The sequence below is a fragment of the Thunnus albacares genome, chromosome 11, assembly GCF_914725855.1.
Source record: "Thunnus albacares chromosome 11, fThuAlb1.1, whole genome shotgun sequence".
Classification (NCBI taxonomy): Eukaryota; Metazoa; Chordata; class Actinopteri; order Scombriformes; family Scombridae; genus Thunnus; species Thunnus albacares.
Window position 1 is genome coordinate 26,517,667 of NC_058116.1, and position 16,818 is coordinate 26,534,484.

Here is a 16,818-nt window from a genome sequence, read left to right on the forward strand (position 1 = left end):
AATATTCCCCAGGAAAGATCTGGTTCTCTATGGTTTGCTTTGATTTAAAACATTATGTTATAAGGGAGTGTGCATGGTGCTGAGTCAGTTGTATTTATGTTTGTCATTTCAGCTTAGTACTGCACTGGAAGAATAACAAAAGTAAAGTTCCCCTTCTTTCTCTCTGTTAGGACATTGAATGTAATGTAATTATGCGCTAATGGGAATACTTTGTGTTTAGGGATTTTGGGGATTCCACACTACATATCTTCCAATGCACTTTTTAACCTTGCATATATTTTTATTTGCACAAATATACCAAACTATAGTCAATCCAAGATTTAAAATTTGACAGTGAGAGTAATGGCATCTCTTGTTTCTAACATACAGCCAGACAGTAATATGAGAGCAGATAGGACCCTGTCAGTGTTATCAGAATGTTTACCCACACACAGTTGACTGTCAGAGGATCCTGAGGTTCACGCTGTTGTCCTCCAGGGGTCATTTGGGAATTCATTAGTCTATTATAAACATAGGAAACGTTAGAATGGTCATATATTTCAATTACGGGTTGCTGTTTGCATTATTTGTGCTACCTGGAATCTTACTTGGGGATTTGGTTTTTCGATGCCCAAGTTGCACCGCTGAGCATTTGGCTGCATGTCCCAAAGTCACAACAGTATGTACAGAAATAGTGAGGGAGCCGGGCTGCGGTTGCTGTCCGGTATGTGCCAGGCTGGAAGGGGAATTTTGCGGCGTCTACACACCAAGGTGCTCCAGTGGCCTAAGGTGCTATCCGAGCATGGATGCTGAATTACCTTTGCAACAGCTCATCCAGGGTTTAGGAAGATGTGGACAAAAAGTGGATGTGGATGTCACGGCAAGTCAGACCCACCAGGCTACAAATGGTAAGTACTTTAAAGGAAAGCAGTGAAAAGTACTGAAAGAGGGAAATTAAAGCTGCACTTGAAGTTTTTTTTAAACATTGGATTAAGTGACTATGTGTAATGTAAAAGGGGTCACCCATAGTTACAAACCCACAGAGAATTATCACCCAGCTCTGCAGTTCCCCTCAGCTCTACAGAGCATGTTAGCATCTTTTAGATCATTGTTTTGGTTTTTCAACCTTTACTGACACACTTGTAGAAACAATATTACCATTAAGTTCAGTCTCATCACTCTCATCAACCTTGTTCCAGCAGCAGCAGTGTTTTCAATGAAAAAACTCTGATGAACTCATTGCTACATGCTAGGCACTAAGAGTTAGCAACTAGCTGGTAAACATAGTGGAGCATCTGGCAGCTATATAGCCAGAATTGGTGGAGACAAAAACAAAGTTAAAAGGAGAGTAAATATTGGACTAATATATGTCAGGTGGCCAGACACTCAACTCCAAATTAATGCCAATGTTGTTCTGTGTCTGCTGAATATTATAGACAATTGTTTGTTAACATGTTCGCTGTGTTGCGCTGTGTTTTCTTGTGTTTTGAGCTTGTTCTTCTGTCCCCAAATGGCCAAAAATCAATGAATGCATTCTGTGTAGTGGTTGTGATGCTTATTAAAATGTGGATGCAGGAGATATCACCTTTTTTCTGTTAGCTACTTCACTGTCTCTGTTTGTTACATTATTCACAGTGAGAGGATGCAGATCTTTTACTTTTTTTCTTTTTTTTTTTACAACTTCATTCTTTCCAGTGTTATTGGATCAACTATGACAGTTGTAAATGTTTATTTTTCCCACAAAATCAACGAACTACCACTAAATATCAACTCAAATGGTCCCAAGAACAACATCTTCTCACAGTCTGGGTTGTACTGCAAGTACACAATAGTAGTTTTTCAAAGGATCCTTTGACAATGAACAAAACATTTAAGATGTAGCACTGAGATAAAAATCAGATTTCCAAACAAGCATAAGCAGTTAATTGTTTACAGGTTCTGCAAGACTTAAAACATGTTCTTGACTGTCTGAGAGGCAATGATTCTGTTTTCAATAAACCTCTAAGTCTGTAACTTTGATGAAAGGATGAATATCAAAATATAAACCCAGTAAGCTAACCATGCAGCATCCTGTAGTTTTCGTTGGTTTGAGTGAGAAGCAAATTGAACCTTCTCAGGAAATCAGCCCTTTTTTCCGTAAATGTACTTGAATTACAGCTTCACTCAGAGTGTTAATTCTTGGATCATGAGTTTTTTAGTGATATTAAGTACTGCATGTGTTCTTTCTGTAATAACTTCTTTTGTAGATTGTGAGTATTGGTTTACTGCCAAATACTTGCATACTATAATTTAATAGAAACTCCTCAGAATATCCATCAGGGACTGGGACATATTAAATAATATTTTTGCAAGCGTGCCAGCATCATCTAGCCAGCTAGTTCTGACCTGTCATCATACCTGCATATAATGTTAAATCCATTAGATTGAAATCTCACAGAGAGGTTGTGCACTGAATCACAATATTTTCACTGCGGGACTCTTTTTAAGTCAGAAAAACCCCATCTACATCAAAAGTATTTGGTCACAATAACTACCCAAAATAAATAACCCAGAAATCCTGCAGGGACATAGAAATGTCAAGAGCTGCTCTCCCACATTACAGTTATTAGGGACAAAGGGTCACTATTGATTCCTGAAAATGAATGTTGACATATGCAATGTGTTTGGCAGGCGGTGGCAGGCCCACATCTGTGAGTGCAAACAAGCAGTATCCCTCCGATGAACCCATAACATGTCTGTAATCCACATATCCTCAAAGCTCTCCTACTGAGAGTGTATTATTTTGATGTAGTCTATTAGTTATGGTACTTGAGGAAGGTGATTTAATAAACATTTAAAAACCTAAACATTTTTAAACGTTTACATGCAGTAAATATGGAGGATGCCAACCATAGACTCCTCAGAATGGCGTTGGGAAAGTTGCAGGTCTCCATGGCAACAGGTGCAGCCTAATTATTCAAATGTATGTATCTGGACTCAACTCTGTAAAGAATTTGCTTGATAAAGGTCATGCACTGAAATATTTTCAGATGAAAAAAGACTCAGCAAAGGTGAATTTTGTCTGCAGGAATCCTCATTTGTTTTTTAAGAGTTTTAGCAACCACAGACTTAACGTTTCTGGTGGGAGAGGGCAGTAAAAACAAAACCAATTCCAGTCTCTGTAACTTTAGCTAAGCGTGATGGACTTGTCTGCGCTCTCTGCTGTGATTTACCGTCTTTGGTATTCAAACCAGTAAGAACACATAAAGGCAAAGCTGAAAATGAGCATCAGTTGAGACTGTGGTTTGCCCTCAGTTCACTGTGTTATGCTTGGCTTTCCAAACATGAGTAACTGCTGGCTATCAGATGTCAACATCTGTCTCCTCTGTACCCATTAAAATGCACATTTTGGGGTCGTTTCCTGCAGTTGGTTGGGAATACATTCTCACTCCTAAGTAACCTCAGCTAAACAACCTTACTCCTGTTCACTTGAAAAAGACTGGAGACTTTTCTGGCGTTTTTGGTGTGGTTATAGTTCAAATGCCATTATTCTCACCTGCCTGAACCAAACACAGGTAAACAGCATAGCAGCCTGAGTAAACAGGCCAGAGCTCAAATGAGTTACTCAAGCTTTGCATGGTGTGAGCACACTTCATATCCACTTACAATTTTGACATTGTTCTGCATGTTTATACTGCAGATAATCAAATGATATGAATCACCTCTGCCTGCCTACACTTCTTTTGCTGTCTAATCATTGCTGTCTGTCCTTTTTACAAATTTCCACATAGCAAAGGTGATGGATAATAGCACTAATGTTTTTAAATCTGTAATTTAAATTCTTCCATTCACAAAACCTTTTAATATTAGAAATGGCACATCTTCTTCCATTTCCACTTGTAGTATTTTTGCAATTACAGTGGACTTGGGAAAGTTCTCCTAGTCATGGTCCTCAAAGGTTTCAGACTATATGAGCAGATGAGTGTCTGAGCTTCATTCTCTAAATCAATAAAAACATCTCTCTTCTCCTTCTTTGCATTATGGCAGTTCCAGGAAAAAAGAAATTAATTCACTGTCTCTGAAGTCCAAAGCATCTGTCAATGATGTGGATGTCCCGTTATACAACAATGGTTGTATTGGTCATTAACATTTCAACATGTACTGTATTTATGCAGGGAAGGTCTGTTGAGCAATGCATGCTCTTTGTTCAGCATCACTGTATCCATTTGACATGACTCGATAAGTTGAAACCCAATACTTCTTTTCCACAGAATTATTTTTAGTCCACTGCCAGCAGCAGTTTGGACATTTAATTACTCAATTATTTGTTACAGGGAGAGTTGCTCTGAAAGCTTATAATCACATAATCACCTATAATCAGTTGGGCAGAATCAGCTACTCCTTGAAAACACCTGCAAAAAAAATATTTTTTCTGTCCAACCAAGACCACGAAATCATAAAAGCATTAAATTAATAATTTCCATTTATATACTGGGGTTGATTCACTGTTGGTAAAACACTAAATTAAGGAGGGAAAATAGCTTTGCACTTTTCACCCTTTGAATGATGGATATTAGTCTCTGATAGCTATCTGACCCAGTGGTCTCAACTGGATATCATTGACAGAACTTCCTTAAAATGGAAACACAAATAACTAATTTTCTCCATACAAATTCCTGTACACTTCCTGTATGTTTTCTTTTTTCTTTTTTATACTCTACACGGTGCATGACCATAAAGAGGTAACTGCAACTTCACGAAACAAGAAATTCTGGTAACAAAAACAGCAATAACTGCTTCAGGCAAAATATCAGCTGAGTAAATGTTATTATTTGGAAGTTCTTTAATCAGTCATTAAAGCAGCAGTATTTTTTTCTTTTTTTTTTGGCCACTTGGTGTAAGCTGGAAACACAACATTAACATACATGTTAGCAAACAGTGATTTTTTACACACTCAGCATACATAGAGCAACACTGGCAGTCATTTGGAGTCACATGGCTAATTACAGTCAAATAGTCTCCATCAGCTCTTTAGGGAAATACAGATGAGTGACAAATTAAAGGAAAAACCAACATAGAGTGTCTTAGTAAGGTGACAGACCACCATTTGCCACCAGAACTGCTTTGATGCACCTTGGCAATGTTGCTAAAAGTCTACAGAACTCTACTGGAGGGATGAACACCATTCTTCCAAAAGATATTCCCTCATTTGGTCATTTGGTGGTGGTGGTAGAGAGTGCTGTCTAATGTCCAAAATCTCCCATTGGTGTTCAAATGGGTTGAGATCTGGTGACTGCGAAGGCCATAGCATATGATTCACATAATTTTCCCACTCATCAAACCATTCAGTGACCCTTCGTGCCCTATGGATGGGGGCATTGTCATCCTGGAAGAGACCACTCCCATCAGGATAGAAATGTTTCATCATAAGATAAAGGTGATGACTCTTTGCAGTGACCCTTCCCTCTAAGGGGACAAGTGCACCTAAACCATGCCAGCAAAATGCCCCCCAGAGCATAACAGAGCCACTGAATCCCCTCACTGTAGTGGTCAAGCATTCAGACCTGTACCAGTTTTTCCTTTAATTTGTCATCTGTCTGTATCTTGCTCTGATCCACAATGTTCACAAGCTAGTCAGTAACTTTGTCTGCTGTTTGATTCTGGGTAGGTAGCATACAGTGTTTAGGATGTGTCAGTGTTTTTTTTTCCTAAACCTAAAGCTAAAGAGAAGAGACTAAAATGCTCCATAGAGCTGAGGGAAACTGCAGCGTCAGGAGTAGTTTTGTCACTACTAGCAGCTCTTTTCACTTTGCCGAATAATTGATTAGTGCAACAAGTTGCAAATACCTTTCTGGCAAACCTTATTCAAGTATTGTTCATAATGGAGTTGACTATATTAATGGAATCAAGAAATGCAAAAATTTCATATAATGACTTTTGCTAGCTCACGCACTTTAGACAAATGTGTCTGTCTCACCACTAGCTGGTGATAGAGGGTCGATTGAGTCTTCTTTGCTATGTAAACAATGCAGACCACCAATCATTCTACTGACAAACTTCCTTCTCAAGCGAACCTTGTATAATCTTTTTTTACACTTTCCTAGAAAATCTCTGTTTCTCTCATTATCCCCCCTCTTCTTTCCTCATGTTGTCAATGGTCTAAGACTACTCTTGTTGCCCTGCAGGGGATCCTCTGCTGAGACTTGCTCCTTCTCCTTCACTCGCCCTCTGAGGTCTTTAATTACTCTGTGTAGATGTGTGTGCAAACAGTATGTGGGCGCCCCACATCCACAGGAAAAGGTGAAGCCATAAGAGATCACATTAGGTGGGAACTGCATGTTGGCACCTGCCATTCTGCGAAAACTCCTCTTGAGATATAAATAGGAAGCCCTCCCCCCTTCATGCTGATCTTAAAACAGTTCATGTTGAAAAGTCACATGTTGCATAATACAATTACAACATTAATGAGCAAAGATTTATTGTACAGCAGTAGTAGTGCAAGCACATTTACTCAAGTATTGTACTTAAATACTATTTTGAGGTAGTTTTTACATGGTAGCATAAAAATTCATTTTATAAAAATTCATTTTATGCTACTACATTTCAGAGGGAAATATATCATATGCATACTTTTAATTTGACAGCTAAGATTTTACACAAAAAAATCATATGAATAACTTATGAATAAAATTTCACTGTTATGGATTCTGTTTTACAACAGAATCCATCCAGCTTTACCACAGCATTAAAATTCTCCATCCATGTTAATGCATCAATATTACTCTTCTGATTTTTTGGCCACTTGGGGGCAGCAGAAACAAGTTAAAACCCTATGGTTGAAACAAGTGAACACAACATTATCACTTTTTAAGTTGATACGGTGTTGTTAGAAACAGTTGCTTATTTAAGCATCCAGCAGTTATGGAGCAACACTGTTTTTTGTGTGGAGTTGTGTTTCTGGGCACTTGATGATAAGTTCAATATTTATATTTATTTACATATTTTTTTTATTATCAATTTGAAGTATTCTTGCAGTGTGGCATTGATACTTTTATTTAAACCAGGTTAGTTGCCTTTATTAATTTGTCACAGGTTCCAAAATGAGAAACTTCCTTGAAGAATAAAAATGTATATATATATATATATATATGTACTCTGGTTCTCTGCACTTGTGTCTATCAACAGAACACATGTATGATTTCTTATGTCAATGGCGAAAAGCATACATTTTGTAATAGAAAATCACCTTGACCGTAGAATGTACTTATTGTCTTTTAAGTTTAAAAAACACTGTAGGAACACAAAGTGGCAACAGTTTTCCCCTTAAACTGCAAAAGCAGCTTTATTTGGTTAGGATGACACACATGGCCACATGGAAGCATAGCAACATCAAGAGTTGAAAGAACTAGCTAACCGTAAAAGGTTTGAAAGGGATCTCTGGCTAGACAAAACCTTCTTTATTATTCAATTGCTTTTTGTCTGTTTGCCAGCTGTAAAATGTTTGAAGTGGGTGAGTCTTGAGAGGAACCATTTACACTCACAATGTTTTGAAGTATTGTAGGGTCACTTTCTTAGCCGTGGAAGCACATTGAAGTTTTTGAGACACGGCTCCAGTGTAAACGATAACAGGGCAAATACATTCATGCTAAGAAACTCTGGAAAGACATTACTCATTCTGTGCTATGAGAGAACTGTGAAAGCATTGCTCAAAGGCAATATCCAGACCTGACACTCCCAACAGCTCAAGGCAGGTAGTTTCTATGGTGATAAAGACAGGATAAACAACACAGCATTTAGATGACAGCTGTTGGCTACAGACATGTTTTTTTCTTCCTAGAAAATGCTGTCATGAGTTCCTATACATTCCTATTGAAAACAAGGTCTTGAACATGGCTAGAGAAATAGTCTTTTTCAATTCAGTGTAATATTTTGGGGAATACCTGTCTATATTTGTACCTGTTGTTAGCTTGTCAATAACGTTAACCTTCCTGTGCTATCACCTTTTGTACAAGTGTCAATGCAGTATCCTCACAAATCTATCCAACCTCTGAAAGGGAAAGAAAAACTACAGTAGTTTTCCCTATGTTGTTACAAGTGAATATAATATAATAATACAATAATAGTGAATATAATCTGATCTTGAAACATAAGGTTGTTTGTGGGCACACAGGGTTTTGGGGTGTGTTGCCTATTGGGTTCATCAGATTGGAAAGATTGCCCTGTGGCTAGAGATATAAAAACATATAAAGGAACAAGGATGTTATCTGTGACTGAATTTTTGCCAAAGTAGCAGCATGGCTCTAGGGATGGGAAAGTCAGTCAGTACGCCAGTTTGGTCCAGGGTGAAATATAACGACTTATTGGATGCACTTTGAACAGATATTCATTGATTTTGTTGATCCCCTGGCTTTTCATCTAATGCCATCTGCACATTTTTTGGTTCGAGTGAAATGTCTCAACAACTGGATTGTGATGAAATTTAGGCCTAGTACAAACATCCATGTTCCCAACAGGATGATCCTCCGTGGTCATGAGGTCAAATGGTGACAATGGTAAATATTACCTGCTAGCATGCAGACATTAGCATTTAGCTCAAAGCTAATTGAACTCACAGCTGTGTCTGAGTATAGCCTCACAGAGCCACTAGCATGGCTCTGTGAGGCTGTACTCTAGTCTTCAGTCTATGCAACAATAATAACTTTAATAATGACTTTATTTATATAGCACTTTTCAAAACAAGTGTTACAAAGTAACAAAACAATCAAATACAACATCACAGTTAAAAGTACTGATAAAATAATAGGTAAAAGTAACAAAATTAACAGATAAAATAAGTAACATAATAAAAAATAATTAAGCAAAAGCCATACGGTAGAAGTAAGTTTTGAGAGACAATTTCAAAGAAGGCAGTACATTTTCTAGTCTAAGTTCTTCAGGTAAGCTGTTCCAAAGAGTTGGAGCCCTAACAGCAAAAGCCCTGCCACCCTTGGTCTTCAGTCTTGAATGGGGAATAGCTAACAGGGCCTTATCAGAGGATCTCAAGTTCTGGGCATATGAGTAATGATTTAGAAGCTCAGCTAGGCTCAGCCAAAAGTCAAGAGTAAAATTTTAAAACCAATTCTAAAACGGACAGGCAGCCAGTGGAGGGAAGCTAAAAAAGGGAGATATGATCATGTTTTCGTGATTTGGTTAAAAGTCTAGTGGCTGCATTTTGGACACCCTAAAGCCGTGCAATCATGTTTTGGCCAAGGCATGTAAACACTGCATTACAATAATCCAGATAAAAAGTGATAAAAGTATGAATACCTCTTTGAAGATCATTAAAATAGATAAAAGATCTAATTGAAGAGATATTTCTCAAGTGGAAAAAACACAACTGAGCTAGCCTTTTAACATTGGACTCAAGAGTGAGGGTTTGGTCTAAAATAACTCCAAGGTTTTTAACAGTGGGTACCACATGCTGGGCTAGAGAGCAAGAGCAGGCAGAACTTGGCCATAAGTGTACTCAGGGCCTATAATGAGTATTTCCGTTTTATAGGAGTTAAGCTGAAGAAATTTTACTGCCATCCAGTCCTTAACCGCAGCTAGGCAATTATGTAGGGAAGATAACTAACTATTTCATTTCATTGCTTCTGCGTAGCAATGAAATGAAATATCATGCTGTTTGATAATGTGGCCCAAAGGGAGTAAATACAGAGAAAATAAAACTGGTCCTAGAATTGAGCCCTGTGGCACCCCATACATAGACAATGCTTGAGAGGAGGTAAAGCCATCAACAGACAACATGAATTTTCTGTAAGAAAAGTATGAATAAAACCAATTGAGGGCAGTCCCGGGGATATCAACCCATGTTCTCAACCTTTCAATAATAATGTTATGATCCACTGTGTCAAAACGCAGCACTAAGATCAAGCAGGACCTGTACCGAGCATTCACCAGCAGCCTTCATGAAGATATCACTGACAACTCTTACAACGGCAGTCTCTGTGTTGTGCTGCTGTCGGAAACCTGATTGAAATTTCTCAAAAATATTGTTGATCAGGACTTCCAACAATTATTTTGAGACAATTTTTTCAAGAATTTTTGATATAAAGGGAAGCTTAGAAATCAGTCTATAGTTGCTATAATCAGAGGGATCAGAACCAGGATTCTGAGAAGTGGCTGGACACATCCAGAAAATAAAGAACTGTTGATGATTGAGAGCAGGCATGGGATTACAGGATGAGTCTTTGATTGAATGTCCTCAGTCTTATATGAAAAAAGTTAAAAACCTTTCACAATCTGCATTAGAAGTAATAGGGACACCAGGAGAACCAGGATTGACTAATTGATCAAGGGTCTTAAATGAGAAACTGGGCTTGTGCTGGTTGGATTATGGTCAATGGATGGTCAGTGGATGGTCAGACAGTACTCAGGCATTACTGTTTAGTTGAAAAATACACAGACACCATATCACTTGGAGATTTCACAGCATATAACTTCCTTCAAGCATCCATTATTTTTATTTAATGGTTACAATCACAGCTTCAGAGGTTCCTGCTGGCATCCTTTCAAGTTCAAGCTTTCAAGTTTAATTCTGTTCAAAGTGACAAGATCTGGTTGCTCGATATAAAATAAGTTTAAAAAATAATTTTTCAAACCTCATTGGCAGAATTATTTTTTTCCAATAAGCATTTATGGATGAATGTTGAGACAAGCGTTTGTTGCAATGTTGTGTCCACACTTGTTCACACTTCTACACCTGGCTAAGTACACTCACATGCATGTGCATTAACACATGAACATGCATAGAAACATTTCAGACAGTGTCAAAGCATGTGTAAGTAGCTCTGAAGATTCACTGGGGAACCTTTCCCTCTCAGGCATGATTTACAACCTCAAAGTTCTGCTCCTGTTTTTACAATTCTAATTACAGATGCACACACTCTCACACACACAGCCTCTGGCAGGTAGTTTAGGTACCGAAAAAATCCTTACTCAGCATGAAATGCCTCCATCAGAAGTGCTTCCTCACGAGTCTGGACTCAACTCCATAACTTGCAGGCAAGCTCAGCACTTTAATTCAATCTCTGCTTTTGTCTTGGTTTTCCTGTTGAAATAAGTCGGACTAGGATCTCAGATCATCATGACCCTGATGACTAATGCTCTGTTGATAAATGTCTATGCGATATTAAACCTTCCATGTGTTTTTTTTGTTTTGTTTTGTGTTTTTTTTTTACAGTCACAGTCATCAGCAGCAATTAGGTCTCAGTTTCAGGACTGATGTTGTGTATTAAGCTGCTATTATACTTTGTCTGTGTCTGTTCTGAATTAACGTGTAAGCTTGTTGTTTGTGTTTTGTCTCTCCTGTCTCCAACAAAACGATGGGCATACTTTGGTATAACAAGCAGCAGGAAACACACTGAGCGTGACCCCACCGCTCAGAGGAGATCTGTGCCAACTGCGTCATAGGTCCGGCATTATAAAGCTACATGAGCTGGATGTAGCACTTTGCTTTTTCACAGAAAAGATCTAGTAGGTCTCTTCACACTGTCGCCAACATAATTACAGCAATTGCAATGGCTGACTGTCCAGTGTAGAATTTGTGACATGAGGTAGGGACACAGGATGCCTTAAGGACACAGAATCACTTTGTCTTCTAATCCCAGAACGAGACTGACTTGTAAAAGGACCTGTTATTAGAAAAATGCTTGCTTTTAATGGCAGCGTTTAATTAAAGAATAGATAAATGTATGTGTGTGAGAGTATTTTAGAAAGCAGTAAATATGATGGATAGTGTTTGTGTGTCTAACATCTGTTCATTAAACACACAAAAGTTATGTTTACACTGAGTGTTACTCACCAGAACACATTGGCTGTATCCCTGAGGTCTAGCAAATGTGGTGAATGCATTTCCGTCCTCTTAAAATCCTGCATTGTTTACATTCATGTTTACTGGCTCACAGTGTTTTCTTCCCTGCCTTTGCTAGCACATTGCTGCCTGTCTTGCACTGCATTGCATTACAGCCACCTATAGATCACTGGAATAGTGTGAAACCATTGGCAGACCATATGTCGTGTCATCAGCTTGCACGTAGGCGTGCATATACTGTACATCCTGGTGCGCATGCCCGAGACAAACAAAACGGGGATCCACACATAAAAAAACTTCTCCATAGCACAGCTAGAGGTCAGAAATTCCACAGGGAACTTTTAACTACATGCCTAAAAGACAAACCACATATTATTTCCATGCCCAAACAACTGACTTAAATTAAGCATTTTTGTAAAGAAAAGCTGCAGAATCCTTCTCAAAGCCAGAAAGTATGCCAAAAGGTTGAAGGTTTATTTTTAAGAAGGCAGAGGGAGATTTTATATACTGATGCTGCAGATCAACTGAATGTCTATGTTGTTTTCTGTGTTTGTTTGTTGCAGAAGTGCATGGGACTGCGAATCCACTCACCAAGAGACCTGCCATAGACACTTGGTTTTGGCAGGAGTCTGCCAGGAAGCAACACCTGAATGAGCGCAAAACCAAGATGAAGTTTAATCAGCTAGAGGACCCTCGAACCCAGAGAGTGCCTCAGGCAAGTGACAATTCATGATTAACTTCCTTTAAAAATACTAAAAAACAAATACAAACAAACTACTAAATCATAAAAATACTTGTTCCTATCTTGTGTCTAAGACCAAGGGCTGTTTTACACCATTCCAAGGACAAAAATACTAGTTTACTCTCATACATCTGGATTGATTATCTGAATCTGAAATTCAGAACAGTGTCTGTCCTCATTCTAAAAATAAACATATTTACACCAGCAGGACTGGCAGCTCCCCCTGTTAGTTACTGTCTTACTCCTCTATTTGGCTCTCATTCAGATAACAAACAAATTAGAAATTTCAATAAAATCACTATTTAGTGCAGTATCATTTTTTGAATGGATATAGTGCTGTTGTTGCTTATAGCTCCTGTTTCAGCAGTTGTGTGTGGTTGTGAGTGCTGCGAAACGCTCGGTATCAACATCAAAGGCGAGCAAACAGTGACAAAAGGTCAACAACGTGCTACTGTGTGAACCACCTTGTCTAGTACAGTAGTGCCCTCCTCTGGGCACCCTTTGACTCAAACAAACAAACATCAACACATTCACACACTCACAACACTTTTTGTCACTGACATTGCCGTGATTTAAATTCCTTCCCAAGGGGATTTACCCTGACTTTAACCTCAGCTCCTACCATTACTTTAACTTAACCTTAACTCTGACCTGAACCAAGACTTTTAACTTTTATGACCTACCTGATGGGGACCGCATCCCCTCTTTCCCCCAGCTTGGAGAACAGATGTCTGTACCAACAACACAATTAATACAAGTACATACACATGAAGATGAAGAAGGATTAGTCATGTAGTCGTGACTGATCTGGTGTTTTATGAAACTTTTATGGTATGTTTCTATGTGAGTTGTTTGTTGTTGTTCTTTTGCTGCTCTGTATGTACTTTGTTGTTGAGTTTTGTGCTTGAATGTATGTATATGTATCATTGAGGCTTGCGCAGTTTTATGTGCATATTACCGTTGAGTTTTATGTATTTTAAAAGTGCATCCAGGGACGGGCATCGTAAACTAGACTATAAATTGTGTGGTGTAAGTTCAAGCTATATACTTTTCCCTTATACAAATAAACATTAAATAAAATGAGCTTTAATAGAACCGCCTGAAGTCTTCTGCTGATACTTTCAATTAGTGTCCCAGCATGTGAGAATATTATGTAATACAACAACTGTTATTATTGTTAGTCAGATTAGACTAAGATGGTGAAATCTTTCTTAGCCCCCTTTTTTTTTTAGCATTACCTCTGTGCATATATTGGGGCATTTTCAAATTATGTGTGAAAATGGCAACGTAAGCTGCACTAAGACAGTTTTCTTAAGCTTTAACACCGTAATCTGTAATATCGCTTGTTATGAACATATTCATGATGAAAAGCGTTAGTGTTTCGTTCTCCCCTGTGGAATGCACGGCAACAGTGAACCCAATCTATACATTACAACGCTGCCCCCTCCCCTCTTCATTCTTTAACACTCACTCAACATTTCACAGTCTCACAACAACAGCTTCACAAATAATAAAAACCGTTCCTGGAAATCCCTTAATGGGAAGGCGTACAAACACAGATATTCTTTCTGTTTCATGCAAATGAGCTTGGGCCCAGGGGGGCTACGCATTTATGTCACTGCTTGGCAAACAATGATATGCATTTACTCATTTTCTCCCTCACTTACTCTAACTCACTCACTTGCAGCAAAACAAAACAAAATGAAACAAAAAATCATAAGCGGGAGGGCACAAAACAATTGTCAAGATCATTAGAAGCAACAAAAGAGAGAATGCAGTAAAAGGAGTCGTGCGACTGGGCAGGGGGAGGGACTTCAGACGGCTGGTGTCAAGCATGGATGCACTTCGTTGTGGGTGGTCGCGTGAGGTCAAATACGGTATACAAAATGCATGCTTCGCTGTCGGAGCTGGGGTCATGTCAGATATGTTATCTTTGCGCCACTAGTATATATAGTTGTTTTTTAACAATTAAAAAAAAAGTCTCTCTGGCATCATATTCATATTACTGTTGTCATATTAAGATCCTGTAATTCCCGTTGTCTTGATTTGCATTTACATTCAAAAGCTCTTTCTCTGACCTTTGGCCTCGTTTCGATGCTCCACTTGATAAATTGAAAAATGTGTGTATGGTAATGAAGCGAAAACAAAGTGTTTTTTTTTTCTTTTTCTTTGTTCATGAACAACAGATTTTGGGGGGAAAAAAATATTTTCATGGTGATAAAATGAATAGTGTGAGTGTGAGTCACTGACACCGAAACATCATAATCTACTGTAAGGTTTCAGTGTAAGTGCTACTAATCATTCCTCCTCTCCATAATGCTCATGATGCAATCCCCTCCTAATAATGCAATCAAAACGGATTTTACATGAAGTGAAAGAGGTGACCAGAAGCAAATATGTCCATTCTTCAAAGAAATTCAGTGGGTTCAAACCATAAGAGACGGAGAACAAAATCCACAGTCTTCACTACGTGAAAAATTACGTTCTAAACTTTAAATGAAGAGGCTTCAGCATTCAGTCTGAATTAACCAAATCAAACTCACATGTGACCACCGCTCAGCAAACAAACACTGTGGAAACACACAGAGGACATTTTAAACTGAAAGGACTTTAAATTTGGAAGATCTTTATTTAACTCATTCAGAGTACTAAGCTTTATATTAGCTTTCACAGAACCTAAAATTCCTTTTGTTCTGGAGCTGCAGATTTTATTCCCTATTTCTCACAGTAATTGCATAATGAAAGAATTTCTTCATGACCATTATAGAAAGGAGGAATAATTACAACAACTAATGACTCTGTAAGCGCACATATGGCATGTGAGTATTGTACTATAGAAAATGTCCAATCCTGTCCTTTACTGAGAGCAAGGAGGTGAACAGTGAAACTGCCGGGTGCATGCACTGAGGGGTTGGGTTTATGTGTGTCTTTATTATGAGAGCCAAAGAGTGTAAAAGAAAGTGTGAAAGAAAGAGCCAGAGAGAGAGAGAGAGAGAGAGAGAGAGAGAGAGAGGGAGAGAAAGAAAGAGTACTTTTCATCCATATGTTCAGATGTCTGATAAGGTTCGTGGCAGACTGCGCCTCCTCCTGCCCTTCTCTCTCATCCTCAGCCAACTAATCATAAGACTGGACCTCTTTGATCCCACTGGCAGCCTGATACACTCTCTGTGTATGTGTGTTACAGTAAAGTGTGTGTGTCTTTGTGTGTGCATGTGTATATATATGAACATATGTCTGCATAGGTTTTTATGTGTGTGTGTGTGTGTGTGTGTGTGTGTGTGTTGGTGTGTGGCCATGGCCACCTGCTGAGTTAAGCAGTGAAGCCACTCATGTTCCTCTCCACCAGACTTATATCAATAATGTTGGCTGGGCTTTCTGCCTGCCTGACTGCACCTCGTAAAAATGTTAGCTTTAAACGTGTGTATTTGTGACGTTTTTACAAGAGTCACATAAGTATTTGATTTCTCCGTTCTTTTTCTTGAACAGAGCACATTGCTTGGCCTGAAACTTAAGTCAAATGTGACCTTACTGTATTTCTTGTCTCCTCGTAAGTCACTTCAAGCGTTTAAAGATTCACGATTAGTGTTGGTGTTAATGATTGTCTCCTTCCCCGTCGTTTCAGAATGCCTGTCAGCAGGAGTTGGACAAGGTCTTAGAGGAGATCTCTAAAATGACCTCTGAAGATAACAGAGGCCCACTGGAGAACCTGTACGTGCTCAAATTTCCAAACTGCGACAGAAACGGACAGTACAACCTCAAACAGGTGAGCCATGGACAGAGGGCTGATCTCGGATCGCCACCGCTTCACACAAACACACACACACACCGTTTATTGAGTGAGACCATTGTAGCTGGTTGAATTCAAAGAGACGCTCATCCACGACACGATCTATACATTGAGGGGCGAATTCACAAAAGGATTGCGCGGCTTTGTTGTCCGTGTAATTTACAAAGCAGCCGCAAAGGGTGAAATGCACCCCTAACTGTGCTGCCAAGCAAATAGCGTCTCGGTGCTCCTCTGCTATTTGCACGTATTTAAATGAGGTAATATGCATACATTTGGCGCAAAATTGGCCCCTTTCTATGCAAATGAGCCTCAATGCAAAAACAGTCCAATTCTAAAAGACCTGCACAAACAGCCACACGCAGTTAGAGTGAAATTATTAGCGTTGGTGATAAACTGAAGTGCATTTATAAGGGGTGTGACGTCCCGACTTTCCAGTGATCACTGCAGCAGTGATTGTAGCCAGATGAAGGAATCGTCATG

General features: G+C 38.8%; 1 protein-coding gene across 1 annotated transcript in view; it reads left to right on the forward strand.

Annotated features, from left to right (window-relative positions):
* The first annotated feature begins 252 nt into the window (after positions 1–252).
* Positions 253–16,818, forward strand: part of igfbp2b (insulin-like growth factor binding protein 2b) — a 29,246-nt gene continuing 12,680 nt past the window's right edge. Inside the window, exons 1-3 of the mRNA XM_044365728.1 lie at positions 253–887; positions 12,373–12,524; positions 16,174–16,314. Of these exons, the coding sequence (XP_044221663.1) occupies positions 527–887; positions 12,373–12,524; positions 16,174–16,314 (654 nt within the window). The 5' untranslated portion in view covers positions 253–526. The remainder of the gene's footprint in view (positions 888–12,372; positions 12,525–16,173; positions 16,315–16,818) is intronic.